At 37.0% G+C, this 17,661-nt stretch overlaps 1 protein-coding gene across 1 annotated transcript in view; it reads right to left on the bottom strand.

The window, feature by feature from the left end:
- Positions 1 to 1,200: 1,200 nt before the first annotated feature.
- The window catches only part of LOC136821754 (polycystin family receptor for egg jelly-like), a 62,537-nt gene continuing 46,076 nt past the window's right edge, over positions 1,201 to 17,661 (bottom strand). The window contains exons 37-56 of the mRNA XM_067077964.1: positions 17,475 to 17,652; positions 16,342 to 16,575; positions 15,139 to 15,268; positions 14,560 to 14,729; positions 13,006 to 13,300; positions 11,850 to 11,983; positions 11,291 to 11,387; positions 10,879 to 11,068; positions 9,988 to 10,135; positions 8,993 to 9,113; positions 8,110 to 8,234; positions 7,278 to 7,493; positions 6,329 to 6,512; positions 5,467 to 5,661; positions 4,691 to 4,927; positions 4,223 to 4,336; positions 3,047 to 3,469; positions 2,224 to 2,493; positions 1,639 to 1,853; positions 1,201 to 1,447 (exon numbers count right to left, since the gene is read on the bottom strand). Of these exons, the coding sequence (XP_066934065.1) occupies positions 1,244 to 1,447; positions 1,639 to 1,853; positions 2,224 to 2,493; positions 3,047 to 3,469; positions 4,223 to 4,336; positions 4,691 to 4,927; positions 5,467 to 5,661; positions 6,329 to 6,512; positions 7,278 to 7,493; positions 8,110 to 8,234; positions 8,993 to 9,113; positions 9,988 to 10,135; positions 10,879 to 11,068; positions 11,291 to 11,387; positions 11,850 to 11,983; positions 13,006 to 13,300; positions 14,560 to 14,729; positions 15,139 to 15,268; positions 16,342 to 16,575; positions 17,475 to 17,652 (3,880 nt within the window). The 3' untranslated portion in view covers positions 1,201 to 1,243. The remainder of the gene's footprint in view (positions 1,448 to 1,638; positions 1,854 to 2,223; positions 2,494 to 3,046; positions 3,470 to 4,222; positions 4,337 to 4,690; positions 4,928 to 5,466; positions 5,662 to 6,328; positions 6,513 to 7,277; positions 7,494 to 8,109; positions 8,235 to 8,992; positions 9,114 to 9,987; positions 10,136 to 10,878; positions 11,069 to 11,290; positions 11,388 to 11,849; positions 11,984 to 13,005; positions 13,301 to 14,559; positions 14,730 to 15,138; positions 15,269 to 16,341; positions 16,576 to 17,474; positions 17,653 to 17,661) is intronic.

Genomic DNA, 17,661 nt, shown 5'->3' on the forward strand with positions numbered 1-17,661 from the left:
TTCCATAATTAATAGTTTAGTAATTACTGTTATACATTTGGGGATCATGTAAAAGATTTCTTTCGAAAGAAACTCACTTCGATTACACTTGGAGGTTTCGGGAGAATTCGTAAATAGTAAACTGCATACTGATACAGTCTGCTAGACATTGATAAGGTAATATTTGCTCTTCATCTTTGATTCTTTCTACAGTGATTAGATTGACATATGCGCGATAAAATTTCTATTATTGGTCTTCAGAGGTTAATATATTCTTTAAAAACTTAACCTCTGATACTCAGGGTACGGAATAAGCGAATTTGTTAACGGCATTTTACTTGGGAAATTCGCTGTTTGAAAAACTGAGAAAATGAGAAATAATTAAACAAATATCTTGCTTCTGAAATTCATGTGTCTTTATTTATAGTTATATGCAATTTATATATAAAATTCTAAAAATTGTGTCCAAATCTTTACAAATAAATACATTAATTTTAAAAATGGTTAAAAAATTGTAAAAAAGTTCGATACTTATAAGTTCGATAATTATACTTAGGATTGAAACCCGCCTTAAATATTGTAAGAATTTTTTTATTATGAAATTTATATACACGAAAGCGCGTTCGTAAAAAGACTATTATGCATCAGGTTATCTTCGCACAACCTTTATGTTTTACGAGAACGGTCCATATAGCAAAATTTCGGAGATATTGTTTGCTTTTGGATGAAATTAAAATCACATTAAACAAAATCAGAAACTCTGTGTTTGAATCTAAAGTCGATGATACTCAAGTGCTAAAAATGCAGACAAATAAACTTTAAACAACACATTCAAATTTTTATACTAAACTCAACTCCTTGACGTCCAACCAACGAAATTATGTTTGATTGAGAAACTAAAAAGATGGAGCTTTGAAAGAGCTTTCCAACGGTACCAAACATTAAGAGTTTAGCTATCACCAAAGTCGAGATAATTCGATTCAAAGTTTAAGCATTGAAAAATCTTAAAATTGCGATTTTTTAGCTTTTTGAGAACGTCTAGGAGTTAAGTGCTATGTAAGGTAAAAAAATTGCGCTCTTTCACTCTGTTTCTTTCCTAACTCTCCTTCGTTTCACATTCCCATTCTTCACCAAAATTCATTTCTTAATCAAGTATTTAGAACTTTAAAAACTATATAGATAGAGTATAATATAGTACTATATGTACGATAGATTGTGCTCCGAGATGACAAAAGTGCTATAAAAGGTTAAAAATTACACTCCTTCACTCTGTTTCTTCACCAGAATCTTCACCACTCTCCTCCGTTTCATATTCAGATTCTTCATCATCACTTTCATCATCATCTTCTTCTTCTTCTTCCGCCTTCTCGTGCGCACGCATGCGCGCGGCCGCTTGCAAGAACTCTTCAGCATCGTCTGGAGACATGCGTTTCAAACGGCGATCAATAACTTGGAGCGCGTCAATCAACTATGAGAAGAAATTACAGGGATTAAATTAATAAATTAGAAAATAGATTGCATTACAAGCTTTTTAACTGGCGGTTTCTACAACATTTGTAGGTGGATAGTCTGTTTTTTAATAAGAACTACCCAAAACCAAAATACCTCAAGCAAAAATGGCATCATTCCAAAAGGTTTTTAAAAAACAAAGCGACTAACCTCGTTTTCATACAACAAATATTCACTTCCCACAAGACCTGCCAACATGCTTCGTTTCTTAGGATCTGCAATGCGGAACCATTTATCTGTGCGGATTTCTTCATTCTCAACATTTTTCATGGCGTATAAACAATTCTCGCAACGATCCTCGAGTTTTTCCATGGTGATCTCCCAGTCTGATTTCCAATCACTGTAGATGGGTGCCATTGGACCACCTGTAAGTAACGGGAAGAATTTTCATTACTTTGTTTCAAAGTATATTTATTTGGTGGCTATCGATGGAGCCGGGGGTCTATCCCCTTATGCTCTACCGACTGAGCTTCCAGGTCACTACTTTGTTTAGGTCTACCTTAATCCCAACATTCTAATGAAAAAAACGTTAATGAAATTAATAAAAGTGTAATTTTAGCATGAAAACAATGAATCTATTGTCGAAATTCGATGCTATGCTATTGGACCCCTATGAGTTAGAGGACAAATTTTGTTGATTACTTTGTTTGAGTCTACCTCATTCCTCATTGGAAGGCAAATGAACCGTAGAACACTCATTTTCCATTTGTGTAGGGAAAAAGAATTGCAACTTACCAGCAATGCCGGTAAATTTCTTCATGCGTTGAGACATAAATTTCATGACGTCAGTTTCCTCCTCTTCGTCAGATTCTTCCCGCACGGCCGCGAAAGCGTCGCAAATGATACCGATAAACATATTCATCAAAATCATGACGATTAAAACGATGTAAGTGAAGAACATGATTGGTCCAAAGAATGGGGCTTGATCAACCAGCTCGTTAATATCGAAAGCTCCCATAAACATTTCAGTAAGCGAGACAAATGTAAACATGATGGTCGAGTAACCTGTGAAAAAAAACGTTTCATAAAGTTAGATTACAGTTGTTTATAATACAAGTACGATTCAGTTGACGCTCGCTAATTCGATGTTCTACTATTCGATAGGCCCCCTTATTCGATGAAATTTAAAGTCGCCGTCAACAAGAAACTCTCATAAACGACGCTCCCTTATTCGATGAAAATTCAACTTCCCCTTGAAGATCGAATTAGAGAGCGTCAACTGTATATTAACATGGTCAAATAATTTTATAATGCAACAAACGTTTAAGAGTATAAGGGGTCAAGCCTTCAATTATTCTTCAGATACTGACCCTGTCATACTTTATCTCAAGTCGAAATAGGCCATTTCACAGTGGAAATGGATCATGGGTAATCAGAACTGATTGCACCTCGATAACGGCTTTCTGCTGGCTAGACGCAAAAATCTTCGAAAGTTTTCAAAACTTTGGACCAATAGTAAGTCGCGCAGTGGTCCTGATTACCCATTACGCTTTGCGACTGTGAAACGGCCTATTCTACTGTTATAGCATGTTACCTTTAAAAAAGAGTAGAATATTACCTTCAAGTTTATCACTGTAAACACAATGTGCGAAACTGACGTAAGCCATGAAAACAACAATGAATAAAACACCGAACGAAGCCATTGGGGCGCCAATAATGGCTACCGTTTTGGTCAATAATCCGACGCGGCGATTGAATCGAAGGATACGTAAGAATTCCAGGTTAGTGAAGAAGACAACGAACCCAATGAAACCCATGATGAAATATTCTAATTGAGCCACAGTTGCAAAGCTAGTATACATCTCCGGTTCAGCTACATAGTTTTCTACCGCCCACCTTACGAATAATTTCCGCCCGATTGTACAAACGATAGCGCCCGTTGAACAGAAAGTGACAATGAAATGAAGCAAGTTCCATGCGTTTGCTAAGTATTTTTTGAAACCACCCATTTTTCGTGAATGTTTTGCTACCTTGTACCAGCCTAAAGAATAAATTAAAAGGAATAAATTTTTCTTTTATCAAAAATTGATTTGTTTTGATACAGAAATAATGAATAGACGATTATAAATATCAAGATAATTCGAAAGCAATGATTATCGTCTTATTATGGAAAAAATGAGTTGAAGTAGAAAGATCGATCGTAAAGATAATGATAAGGTAAATTTAAAATTTATCTATATCATCATCTGTCGAATATTAAAGTTAATTTCTGTAGATCTATCTACATGTTTTTTTCTGGGACGTTCATGTCTCATTGGATGGTGCAGCCTAAACAAAGGGCCTTAGCTAAGCATAAGACTAATGGACCATTCCATTTTATATCCATACAGGGGTGGGGGAGGGGTGGACGAACGAACATTTCCAGAGGGTAATCCAAGAAATATACCTGGAAATATTTCTCGGATAACCCTCTTGAAATGTTCGTTCGTCCACCCCACCCCCACCCATGTATGGATATAAAATGGAATGGTCCATTAGTCTAATGGTTAGCTTATTTTTTTTCATTTTTCCAAGGGGTAAAAGACTGATTTTAATTCGTCCACCCTCACTTTAAGGTACGAAAAGAATCTTTAAAAAGGTACTTTTGCAAATTTCACCACTTTCCAGGGGGTATCGACACATTTTCAATAAGTTATTTTTGACTTGAAAAGGTTCGTCCACCCCCTGTATGGATTTTTAATGGAACAACCCAATTATTTTAAGAAACTTATTATGATATTGAAAAATAACTCACCGATAAAAGTGACAATAACAAAGATGATATCAAACAAAAGAATCATCTGACCCAGCCCTCCAACGTATCGGTACAAACGCAATGATTGGATGTTGTAATAATGACTCCACCCACCTGTAAAGAGAAACGAAATGGTTACTTTAAGGGCAGAAAGTTTCGCGGACAGAAAGTTTTGCGAAGTCAAAAAGTCGCGAAATTTAGCGAATTTAAGTTTTCGCGAATTATGGTTTAAAGTTAGTTTCTACCCTTAAAGTAAGTAAAATTTTCTGCTTTAGATATTAATAAACACTCTCATTTGAGGGTAACTCTCTCTATTCGAAATCGAACAGGATGATTAATTTGTTCGAATTATCGAGAGAATTCTACGACGGTTTCCATTGACGGTGACTGAGAATTCAATCTGAGAAAAAGATTCGAATAATAGAATTTGGAAGTAGCGGGAGTCAACTGTATATGAAATATCTATACCTGTTGGCAAAATTTCATGCAAAAATGTTGCGATCAACAACAAATTGGTGTTGGCGTTATAAATATTAGCTTCAGTAATAATGGCTCTTGTGTATCGATCGACCCAGAAATTCTCCTTCATGCTTTCAATGATTTTCTTAGCAATTCTCTTGGTTGGTCCAATGCTGACTGCATATGATCCTCCAGCGTAAGTCTTGAATTTACCCATGAATGGGAAAGCTTGGAGTTCAGATGAAGCTGTTTTCGGAAAATAATAATAAAAGAAAGATAGTTAAGACGCTAATACACCTTTTCGACAGAAGCCGCCGATTGCCGCGCGGGCAATATTTTGTCCGTTTTACCACATAAAACTGTCCCAGTCTTTTTTTCGCACTTAAAATGCAATAGAAAAAAGTGTAAAAAAAGGATTGGATCGAGTTTAGGATGGCAAATCAAATAATAAAGTGGCACGCGCCTGACCGCGCGACTACGGTAAATGCACCTCGTATTATGTGAGCTATTTAAATACCAAATGCAGATGCATTTATCAATGACCAGTATTGTCGGGGACTTGTCCGTCGGGAAATTGTCGGTTGGGGAATTGTCCGGATACCCAGTATTGAGCCCTTAAATAAGAGCTAATCAGACCGGCAGATTAAAATCATCAACAATGTTTTTTTGGAAAATGTTATTAAAAGTTAACCATGCTGGAAAAAGATTATCACATTCTAAAATTGAAGAGAACTCATCAGCTATGTATATGATGGATGAATAGTGGCCTATGATAATTCACTCACTCTTGTATCTCCATGGGTCTTCCAAACCTAAGTATAGAGCCTTTCTTTTACCACGACGCGCGCGATATCTCATGGTCTTATTCAAATCAGGTTGCCATCCAGGAGAATAATTCTCTTGTTGTTCTACACTCCAGCTGTAACCAGCATTGCATTCTTCTACCAGATGCTCGAATACAGGATGTTTCTGACACGAATCTAGAGAGGAAGAAATGAATAATTGAAATTTTTGCGGCATTTTTAGCAAAGCAAAGCTACAGACAACTCTCTCTAATTCGAACCTCTACTATTCGAATATTTCTGTAATTCGAACTAAAAATATTGTCCCCTCAGCTGGAAAGAAGTTCCATAAAAAGCTCTCCATATAATTCGAATTTTTCCCTAATTCGAATTAAAATCCTATATCCCCTTAAAGATTGAATTCTTTTCCCTAATTCAAATTAAAATCCTATATTGAATTCATGATATTCATTAGGTAAAGTTTTCTATTGAAACAACCTAGTCATTGCCAGTCCTGGCAAACTTCAAACAATTTTTCTCTCTAGCTTAAATTTGTCACTACCTTGGTGCTTCCGTAGAAATTATTACGTCATAAATATCATGGGTTAGAGAGAAGTGACTGTAGTTAAGAAGAGTGGACCAAAAAACACAAAATATTTCATACACTGGTTTTACTGAATTATGTTCTCTAATGATAAAATTTTAGATCAGGATAGTGATTCATTTAAAATTGTCCTAACTAAGGGAACTAATTTTCGCGGTCGAAAAAAGTGAAAAAATTAACATTTTGCGGGAATTAATTTTTGCGGATTTTTCCTATTTTGGACATCTATTTAGGTGTTAAGAGAAGGTTTAAGACTATTACCTTTCTTGACACGAAGTTGTCTGAAACGTGCCATAGCCATCACTTTGGAGGCCATCGTATCTGCAGTAAATCCTTTTTTGTATTCAAATTCACGCGTAGTATCCCAGTTATACCAACCGAATGGGAAAAGATAATCGATGACTGAATAGCGTGCCCAATCAAACCATTCCAATCGATTCATAACCTAGAAAGAAAGAAACGATATTTTAATAGATAATTATAATCAAACCCATTCAAGCATTTTTGCAGAAGTGAAAGCTAGATTTTACCAAAATCTGAGAATGCGGATCTTCGTCCGAGCGGGGTAAATCACTTGAAAAATTATCGTCAACCTCTACAAATTCAGTCTCAAAAAAAGTCAAAAAAGTCAAAAAAAGTCAAAAAGTCAAAAATAAAGTCAAAAATTCTGTGAAAAAAAGTCAAAAAGTCAAATAAAAGTAAAAAAAAGTCTCAAAAAGGTCAAAAAGTTTCTTGAATGGGCGGATAGATGGAGCAAAATTTATGGGCGGTGGGCGTCTTTGGAAATTTTGGGGTGCCCGAGAGCGGTGGGTTTTCAAAATGAAAGTTTGAAAAAAGTCAAATGAAAAGTCAATCAAAAAATGAAGGTGATTTTCCTTTCTCATATCCCAATCAGGCTATACTAATTCTGGTCTAATCAATTTGGATATCATATCTAAGCTAGGATAATTTGCAATAGTCAGCATTTTTGATGACCAAATTAATATACACCCTACTATATAATTGTGTATATAGAAGTGCGAGAATATATTTTACCCCGTCAGCATTTTTGACAATATAGTCTATGCTAACAGTCCATACTTCTTTTAGTATTAAATAGGACAGCCTATTTCACAGTTTAATGACCTCTACGAAACAGTCCCAGAAAGAGGCTGTCTCTAAATATACCCTACTATATAATTGTGTATAGAAGTGCGAGAATATATTTTACCCCGTCAGCATTTTTGACAACTCTTTGCACTTCTTCATTGTAAGCTTTACCGTCTTTGTATGATTTCAAAATGGCGTTCTCCATCGCGGCTTCTTTGGTTGCTTTGGCAAGATTGAATGAGTAAGGATCGGCAGCTGCATATGCCACCATGAGACACAAACTCAAGAAAGCGAAATGGATAATGATTTCCTTCAGAATAAGTTTGACACGTTTTTCCTGTTGAAATGAAATAGAAGTGACATGTGATATAAGGGCTAGCTTAGTTGGTCCACTTTTCGCCTTCTCTCTTCGATTTTTTTCGAAATTCAATCTCCCAAAGGGTCAATTTTCAAACTTGGCTTGGACATACCCGTCACCTCACAAACCTAGTACATATCCCATTTGACTAAAGAATGACTTCCTGTAGTTGATAAGGCACAATAAACCTTCATAATTCTTGACTGACATGAAGCTATCATTTGAGTCAGCTCTGATTAGCATAAAGCATTTGTATAGACTGAGAAATGACTTATAAGTGTGAATTTAGGGGTCAAAGTAGTAAAAATTGGGTAAAAAACCTAAAATACCCCAACTACACCCTATAAATAAGAACAGGATAAGAACAGTTTGAGGCTCAAAGTGCCAAAAAAGAAAGAACAAACCGAGCCTCACCAAAATTAAATTTTACCGGTTCTTAAAAAAAGTAAAAAAACAACTTACAAAATGTATAAATTAACCCAGCTGGCACACAACGTTGTTTCAACGTTCATCTAACGTTATATGGACGTTGTGAACGTTAGATAAACGTTAAAACAACGTTGTGTGCTAGCTGGGAAGTGTGAATATAACTTACAGCTAATCTGGCCATTCTAGCTTCTTCTAATTTTCGTTCTTCAGGCAATTTGAATTCATCCAATTTCTTTTTCTTTTTGGTGATATTTTCTGCTTCTTCTTCAAGCTCACTGTCTTCGTCTGAGTCTGTGAAGAAGAACGAGGAGAGGATTGGTTAACTTTATGGGTGTGGTCACCCTTTAAGGAGACTGGCGACAAAAATAGGAGGAAAATTCTCTTCGACGACGCTATCAAATACACAAATGTAGGAGTGCTCTTGTGAAAAGTGCAAGATATCCTTGCATCGAGGCGAAAAAGTAACATCAATTTTGTTAAGCTTTTTAATCATTTCTACTCCGTAACGCTGCTAATCCACTAAAGGATTCATGCATATTATACTACCTGTAATTTCGTAGAGTTCTGCGATTCAGACCTCTCGGTTAGCTAACAATTGGCTGGACCCACTTTTCCCACATTAGATATTCTATATTTCAAAGTCAATTCAAAGAAATTTGAAGATAATTATATGGAAATTCGGATCAGGGAAACAGCCCAGATGAGGATCCGGAACTTTGTACTTTCAAATTACAGTGCTCAAAAAAAATCGAAAAAGTTCAAGAGAAAAATCAAAAAATAAAGAGTATCTTAGCAACTTCAAGCTGTGTTTCAAGCTGATGCAATATTCAGGCAATGCAGTGTAGTGTAGATTTTATTTAAAAGAGTTACTCCTTTATTTTTTGATATTTTTTCGGATAAAACTTCTTGAGCACTTCGTAATAAGAGAGAAATTAAATTCTATTTTGTTGTAATTTATTTTTAGTTGCCTGAAGATGTCACAAAAGTGGCATGAAATTGCCAGTAGCAGAATAAAAAAGTGACTTTTTTTCCTGAATATTTTGTTGTACCTATTTTTTCTGCATTATCCTTCTTCTTTTTCTTTTGTTTAGCAGGAGCCAATGAGTCATCATCATCGCCTCTCGTTGGGTCTTTCACCATCAAAGAGAAAGCAACTGACAGTACAACAACCTGAAATAAATGACTTCAATTAGTAAAAGTTCCGAAAATGACGGAAGGTTGATACCCGGCTGGCACACAACGTCTTTTCAACGTTTATCTAGCGTTCAAAACGTCCATATAACGCAAGATGAACGTTGAAACAACATTGTGTGCCATGTATTATTTACATACATGTTGTTCTATAAGAGTATCCAAAATTTTGTCTTCGAATGTTCTAAACGTTTTCAGTTTTAAGCCTAAAAATGTTCTTAAAATGTTTGTATTTTCACCATTTTGTGAGTATTGTTGTATAATTTCTTAAGAAATTGAGTGTTTAAGAGTCCGCAAAGATGTTCTTAATCTGTTCTTAATGTTTCGGCCATTGAAGTCTCATGTTTTTATATTTAGTTTGTTCTTATCAAAAACGTGTAGAAGTATTGAAAGAAAATCCATGAAAACTTTTTCAATAACGCGAGACTAATTTGATTAGTTGTTTTACGGGCCCAACCGACCCTGAAATTCCAAAAATCGAAATAAAAATAAAATTGATTTTGGTAGTACATTTTTATTTTCATTGTTTTTACAGCCTGTCAAATTCTCAGAATTTTGGTAGTTTTTCCAAGGTTTTGAGAATTTCAGGTTCAATATTTTCATTTTATGCATGAAATTCGACCATTTTGTGTCTTTTTATTTTCTATTTCGCATTTTTGTCAAGATGTAGTAGTTTTTGCTGCCTTTTTAGGAGATTCTATAGGTAAAATCCTCCTTTTATTTTTACTTTTTTCGCCGACCGAACCTCTTTTTTAGGTAGCTTGGCCCGTAAAACAACGAATCAAATTGACCTCGCCCAAGTAAACAATCACCCATGGGCGTTCAGGGGCGTATAGGTTATTGAAAGACCTACCTTAACAGGTTGAAGGAGGAAGACAGATTGAGCAAACGATATCATCATAGCCACAATCCATTTGTCCGATTTGACTTTTCCAAAAGCGAAACCATACAGCATAACGAAAAATCCACAAACCATGGAAATCACAAAGCATGTAAAGAATCTATAAACAAAAATCATCTTTTAAAGGTTTTGTTTTTAAATAATAGTGATATCGTTTAGTTACTCATCAATTTTAATTCACAAGCTTTTACACATTGAATTGACACGGATTTGGAGCAAGATTAGTTAGAAAGAGGAAAGCAAAAACATGTTTTGCTTATGTCAGCATAATATAGCAATAAGCAGACACTATCCTGATATGTGTCTGATATGAAACGGGAACACTTATGTAAAAACAAAACCTTTAAAGTGAAAATTGAGATAAACCTACTAATAGGTTCTTGTTCGTATTTAAAAAGCTTTATGACTTTGGAGAGCCCCATAGGCGTGAATCAAGCCAACATGAAACGATTTTTATTCAATTGGAGGACTAAAAAGAACTAACCCTAATATGACTTACCAAAAAAGAATTAAAAAACATCCTACGAGACACTGATTCTCTATTTTAGTGTTTTATTACAACTACACCCGGGGCGCATAGTTATCAAAAAAGCGGGTCGTGTATCCTTTAACCCTTGCCAGGCTATACCCCTTGACAGACTCAAGAAAGCGGGCAGACAGACAGACAGATAAGATAAGAAACTCAGAAAGAAAGAAAGAAAGAAAAAAAGAAAGAATGAAAAAAAGAAAGAAAGAAAAACAGACAGACCGGCAGACAGACAGATAGATATATAAGAAATACAGACAGACAGACTGATAAGAAATCCAGATAGACAGACAGACAGACAGACAGGAATGACCTACCCAATATAAACCAACCAATGCGGTAAAGGTTTCTTCTTTTTCCTTAACAATTCATCCTCCTCATCTTCACGACCGGAGAACAGAATGGAGCGAAGGAATTTGACGAATGAGTTCCGTTTTTGGGCGGAGGATTCTTCCTCTTTTGCTTCTTCATCTTCCAGTGGTAATTCAACACCCTGGATATCCGCCACTATAATGGAGAGAAATTGAGACCGTGACATTTATTAAGCGGCGTGTGATCACGATTTTTTGTTTGGACTCGGTAAGATAAATATTTCAACATATCAGAGGCTTTGAAAAATTAATTTTTTTTGATAATTGAACTCCATTAGCCGAATTTTTTCTACGTGGTGAAACCTTGTTAGATAAAACTAAAAGTTGTCTCGGGGAAGGAAACCTTTGTCATACATACCAGATTTATCGTCCCATTTGACTTGTGACGCATTGAGAGCATCATCTCCCATTTCTCCTTCTTCTTCACTTTCTTGTTTGATTTTCTTTGGACCAGCCTGTGTGGAAAAAAACGTGAAAATATTATATTTTGTTATCTCTCTATTCAAAGATATGTGTTCCGTCAATTGATTCCAAAGCCCCGAAGAGGCTTGTCCCGACAATCAAGGATGGGAAATGAAGCCACTTATTCCCTATCCAGGGGCAAACTTTAAGACTTCATTTTTCTATGCTTGAGAAAGATTCCCAGCTGGCACACAACGTTGTTTTAACGTTCTTCTAACGTTATATGCACGTTATGAACGTTGTATGGACGTTGAAATAACGTTGTGTGCCGGCTGGGTTGAAGACTCAGCCCCTTCGGGTTTCAAACTCAATAGTTTCGTCCTTCCCAGGACTCAGCAGTGTGGCTCAGGTAAAGAATTTCGGATATGGGTGCTACCGTTAAACCTAAGTCCCTAAAACCCAATATTTGATGAATGCTGAAACAACGTTGTGTGCCAGTATGGAACAGTCCTTACCTTCTTGAATAGAAGAATGACCAATAGATGCGCAGGAACGACGATTAAGGCACTGGTTACACCGACACGGATCATTTCAATAGAGATAGTGAAAGGTCCAATTACAACAGATGCACTTGGTGGTCCAGCTTCATCTGTAAAAAAAGAATTAATTTTCACAGTGAAAAATTAGTTTGGAAAAGACTTGGGCCGTTTTCAATGTGTTTTTACGACCAAAGAAAAAAAACGGGGGGGGGGAGGCTAGTTTGTATGAAGTATTAAAGTGACTCTCTTGTGGGATTACACAAGGCTGTTTTACTATAACCACACATAACCTTGACATTTCTCCGTTGAGAAGCTCGTATTAAAATGAAGTGAATACAGTCGCTCTCATGTTGTCTTCTGAACAGCCACCAGAACCGTTGGAAAACCAACGGATCCGACGAGACTCGAACTCACAACCATGCCATTCGCAGGTATTTGCTCTACCATTGAGCTACGGGTCCATGTAGAACCCGAGGACTCAACTACCACGCCGTTAAGCTGGAAGTGAATTCGTGCCTACTGACTGGACAGAGACAGTGAATTGGGAGAAATCCATCTCCACACAGAAGCTCATATCAAAATGAAGGCTCAAACGACATCTTGTGACAGCCGGAGAATCACATTTTCATCTATTTGAAAGTATTGCTTTATTCAATGATTTACGTTTAGGGGTCCGAACTCACATTCATTCTAAGGGCTTGAGTTCTTCCCGTAAGCCGGATCATCACCTGGTGTAATTAACGATTCACCGATCCGCGAATGGGCTATTCTAGGGAAAATTTGCACCCCCTATGTTGACCCCCTGGATTTTCCCCCAATTTTTCAGGACCCCCTTGGATTTTTTTTCTCATTTCTTTAGACCACCCTAGATTTTCGACCTCGTGTACAGAACACCCTAGATTTCCAACCTTTTTTTACTGACCACCCTGGATTTTTACGTTCAAAACACCAGAACCCCCTGGATTTTTTATTTTCCAGACTACTCTGGACGTCACACCTTCTCAACACAGGGAGTACAGACGTTTTCTGGAATAGCCTATTTGTATGGGACTCGAACCCACAATCTTCTGGTCAAGAGGCAAGCGCACTACCCCTCGACCACGCCCCCTAAACAAAGTAAAGTAGTTCATACCTCCTGTATAGAACATAGCATTAGCCAACATGGTAGATAATAAGAGAGCCAAACAGGCTGCCAACCGTTGACATCTGGTAAACGTACTGGTTGCCGGTCTCGTAAAAATGGAAAACCAAATGTGACCATCATACAAGTTCTTACGAAGCGTTTTAGCAAACATGAAATTGAAATCAACCAGATCTGATTTGGCAGCTCGTTCAACTTTACGTGAAATGAGACCGTCTTCTTCAGCGACATCAAACCATTGATTTGAGACGAAAATGTATTTTTTCATGGTGGTTGTATCACGGATCTAAAGGAGAACAAGAAAAAGGGTAACCTGGGTTCCATGACCAGCTGTTTCGGTCATCTATAATGTGAAAAGAAAGTGGAAAGGGTATAATTTGGAACCACGGAACCCCTAGACAAACTGGGAAATGTGCCTCTTACACCTTAGATCACGACGGAACCCTTTTTACAAGGCTATTTCTCGTAACTGTGAGTTTGTAGAGTTACATATTATATATTTTTCAAGTTATAAATTGACCTCTTTACCCGGGCCTCTTTACGATGGTTCCTATACCTCTAGCGAGCACCTCACAAAAAACCAGGATTTTTCATTCCGCTTCTTGGTGAGTTCTACTTTGATAATTTTAGAAAAAAAGAAGTCTTTCGTGTATTGACGCAAATTCGTTTTTGTTGCTTCTGCAGGAGTTTAAAGTGACGTCAAAAAACTCGAAAACCTGGGCTCAAAACATTCGAAAAAGTCGCAAAGTGGAATAGACGTTAATAGCCTATATCTATCCCAACACATTTTGTTACCACTCTGTTGGTTTGTCACTTGTTACCACTTTCACGTCTACCGTGTCGAGGAAAAAAGCCGTGGTCGTCTGGTACAGGCAAAGACGTCAATTGAGTAGAAAAACGCGAGTGACGTGCAGTATAGACTACTATACCCTAGCCTAGAAATCTAAGCTAGTTTGATTCAGTCACTTGGATAAATCTGATGGTTAAGTTGTGACTGAATAACAGTATTCCAAGGCAAACTTAAAATCCGTAAATATAAAAAATCTTTAAAGCACCGAAAAACGCTATATTGCCATAAGCCATGTGTCCTAGCCTTGTGAATACGGGCTTAGTTAACTAGGCTAACTATACCCCAGGACAAGAGCAATATGTTCTTTTAACGTCATTAGACACGTTATGGGCATTGAATTGACGTTAAAAGAGCGTCGTATGAGGCTGTGAGTCAAAGAGTTCTAAAAAAAAGCCCCAATTTCTCGTATCTATCTCATCCATTACCTGTTCTTTGAAAAATTAGAAACCATGGAATGCCACGTTGATTCGGGACAAGCTGGAGTTTTTACAAGTTCTTATTTGATTTGGTTGGTCGTTAACCAGTAATAAAACAATTTTGTTACTTTTCTAAAGAATGCATCATCTCTATCACTTCAAATGACCAATTAGTGAAGTATCTTGTAAAAACTCCAGCTCATCCCGTTGATTCAACGACAAACCAAATGTTTTATATAGACCTTAAATGGATGTTGAAACAACGTTATAGGAACTTACATTAGTTTCCATATGAAACCATCCAGGTGATGCACCAGTATTGTTATGCCAAATCTCGATAGCCTTTAGATCGCCTAAACTGTATGGTACAGCGAGCAAAAAGTTATCTTGGCCAGCTTTTTGGAAACATTTTCGATCGGTTGGTGTCAATTTTCGTGGTGATGATTCACCTAAAAGAGGGCGTAAGAAATTAAAGAAAATGAAGTAAATTTAAACTATGAGAACATAGTCAAACTGTGTATGTAAATCTAATCAAAAATTTGCTTTAGCCTTCGGAAATCCGAGCCAAAAACTTGCTTTACACTTCGGAAATCCGACCCAAAACTTGCTTTGCCCTTCGGAAATCCGACTCAAAAACTTTGCACCGTTCTGTGGTTATGTTTGATAATGCAATCATTTATGATAGAATTGTTATTAGAATCCCGGCTGGCATATAACGTTGTTTCAACGTTCATCTAACGCTATATATAGACGTTGTGGACATTAGATAAACGTTGAAACAACGTTTTTGGCCAGCTGGTATCTGCAAAAAGCCAAGTTAAGAGACTGGGTAGGAGATTGCCTTCAGTTTTTACTTACCAAGTGTACCATGCAAAGTAATGAAGAGTTCTGAAGTCGTTCCAGCGTTCGATTGGTAACCAGTAGAAACAGACAGTTCGTAAAAGTATGTGTCATTAGGATGGTTATCTTCAAGGGGGTATAAAGCGTTCTGTTGGATAAAAATGGAGAAAAAATATTGGGCTTTTCCAGAAAAAAACCGTGCACCCCCTGTTGAGGAGGTCCATTTCCATTCCAAGGGAGTATGCTTGAAATGCAGTGGAATTCCATAGCAGTAGACAAAAATCCGTCAAAAATAAGTGCATTTCCATGGGGGTAATGATTGAAAATCTGTAAAAATTCGAAATTCCAGAGGGGTATGATCCTAAAATTGCCTGGAATTCCAAGGTGGTAGTTCACAAAAGGTTGGAGCTCCTCATTAGGGGGTGTACGTTTTTTTTCTGGAAAAGCCCAACCAAGTTTAGCCTTGATGATAGTAAGGATTCAATGGTTACATATCGTCATCGTCCACATGACGAATAGTTCAATCTCAAAATAGGTGTCTTGGAAAATAAGGAAATCTTGCAATTCTTTTTCTGCCTTTGAGATTGGCCTTTTTGTCATATGAAAACATTGACTATTGTAATCTACAATCATGGTCGAAAAAGAATGAGAATTCCGGTTATTTTAACGTTTTTCAAGATTTAAAGTTCTGGCGAGAAAGTCGATTTTAGGCTATCTCTTTAACTTAATCGAATATTTCAATTTGGGAGGGGTTGGCAGACTTCCAGGCTATATTCTCAAAATATTACGACCATGATTGTACATGAAAAAAGGGCAATCTCAATCTCAAAGATGACCACCACAGTAAAACTTTGAATTTTGTAAAGTACTTATTTTGAACCTATAGTCATGTGAAGGACGATATCAGGTAGAGAAATAAAGTTCTGAATCCGATCTGGATTGGCAAATTGAACACTGAAATCTATCTCTAATGGTGCGTGGTGAGTGTAAAGAGATGGAAAAAAACTTCTTGAAAACAATGGAAATGAGACTCGTTACTTCGAACTGAATATTTAGAAAGCAATCTGTCAAAAACGAAAAACGTATATATCAACGCAAACTCGTGAAAGCCGAACAAAGTGATAGAATAATTGCGGGTCGGGCTAGTTAAGGCTACTGAAATAAGGGTATGATCAAAGTCGTTAAAAAATCATAAAAATCAAAAGAATAAACCATACTCACCATAGCTATGTCCTTTTTATCCTTCCAGCGTGCCCAAACCAACATGATCAGATATAACCCAAATATAGACAACACCACAGAAAAAACAGTCGGGTTGTCTCCGATGTTACCAAAACCAGACAAAGCGGCGCCAAAATCGATTGGGTTAGGCTCGGCAAATGGACCGCCACCACCGAAATCAGTTAAATGGTCACAATAACAAATGGTCTCTTTGTCTGAAGTTTCAGGACTAGCCTGGATAAAAAAGAAATGGGATAGCGTTTACGATTTTGTCTAGAGTTTGATAATAATGAAATAAAATAATAGTAACTCTTTAGACTTAAAAAATGAAAATTGACTCCAAAAGTTGAGTCAAATCTTAACAGTTTGCTTGATCTCTTTACGAAACAAAATAACATTATAAAAATATGCATTATTCTGAACACAGTCTACCATAAAACCTTTATACTTTTGAGGTACCTTGTACACTGAAGTCTCTTTAACTCAAACCTCTATAACTCGAATCCCTCCTTAACTCTCGAACAAGTTTAATGGCCCCTTCAGCTGCCACTGACTTATAAAACTTACTCCATAACTCGAAATTTCCTTAACTCGAACAAATCTAAGTTCCCCGTGCGTGTTCGAGTTATATGGTGAATCAACTGTTTCTTAATCTTTATGTAGCAAGCTCTACTCAAGTATTAAGCACTCTTAATTGTGCAGAGAAACCCCGGGGGTGGGTACTAGGGAGCTGACGGAGGGGGATGCCGCCCGACTTTCGAACTTTGGACCCTTACCAAGACTAAAAAGGAGAAAACAAAGGAAAAGTTTGGGAATTTTACGACCCTTAGCAGGACAAATTTGACCAAATTTGACCAATTTTGACCAATTTTGACCAAATTTCGATCTTTCAGGGGGTAAAAAGTTGAAATTTTCCTATTTTTCCGACCCTTAGTGTAGTGGGACTGAAATTTGATTTTCTGATTTTTCCGACCCTTAGCGGGACTTTGGAAGTCCAAAAAAGGTACCCTTAAGGGCGGCACATACCGTAACCTCCATTTGTCTAAGTACCCCCCCCCCCCGGGAGAGATTGAGCACTGTTAATTGTGCAGAGAAACACAAGAAGAGAATCTAATGTATATTAAAATATTTACCTTGCATCCATCTCCCTTAAACCGTTTCTTAGGTTCATCCCAGTACAAGCAAGCACGTGTATACGCGTAAAATGTATAATTCAATTTCTGACAACGCGCTTTCTCCAGTGGATAATCACGAGGTTTCATCATTTCCGTTAAATTGCCTTCCCGGAATTGTATCACGCCCACACACCATCTGAAATTG

This window comes from Clytia hemisphaerica, unplaced genomic scaffold, assembly GCF_902728285.1.
Source record: "Clytia hemisphaerica strain Z4C2 unplaced genomic scaffold, Clytia hemisphaerica genome assembly, whole genome shotgun sequence".
Classification (NCBI taxonomy): Eukaryota; Metazoa; Cnidaria; class Hydrozoa; order Leptothecata; family Clytiidae; genus Clytia; species Clytia hemisphaerica.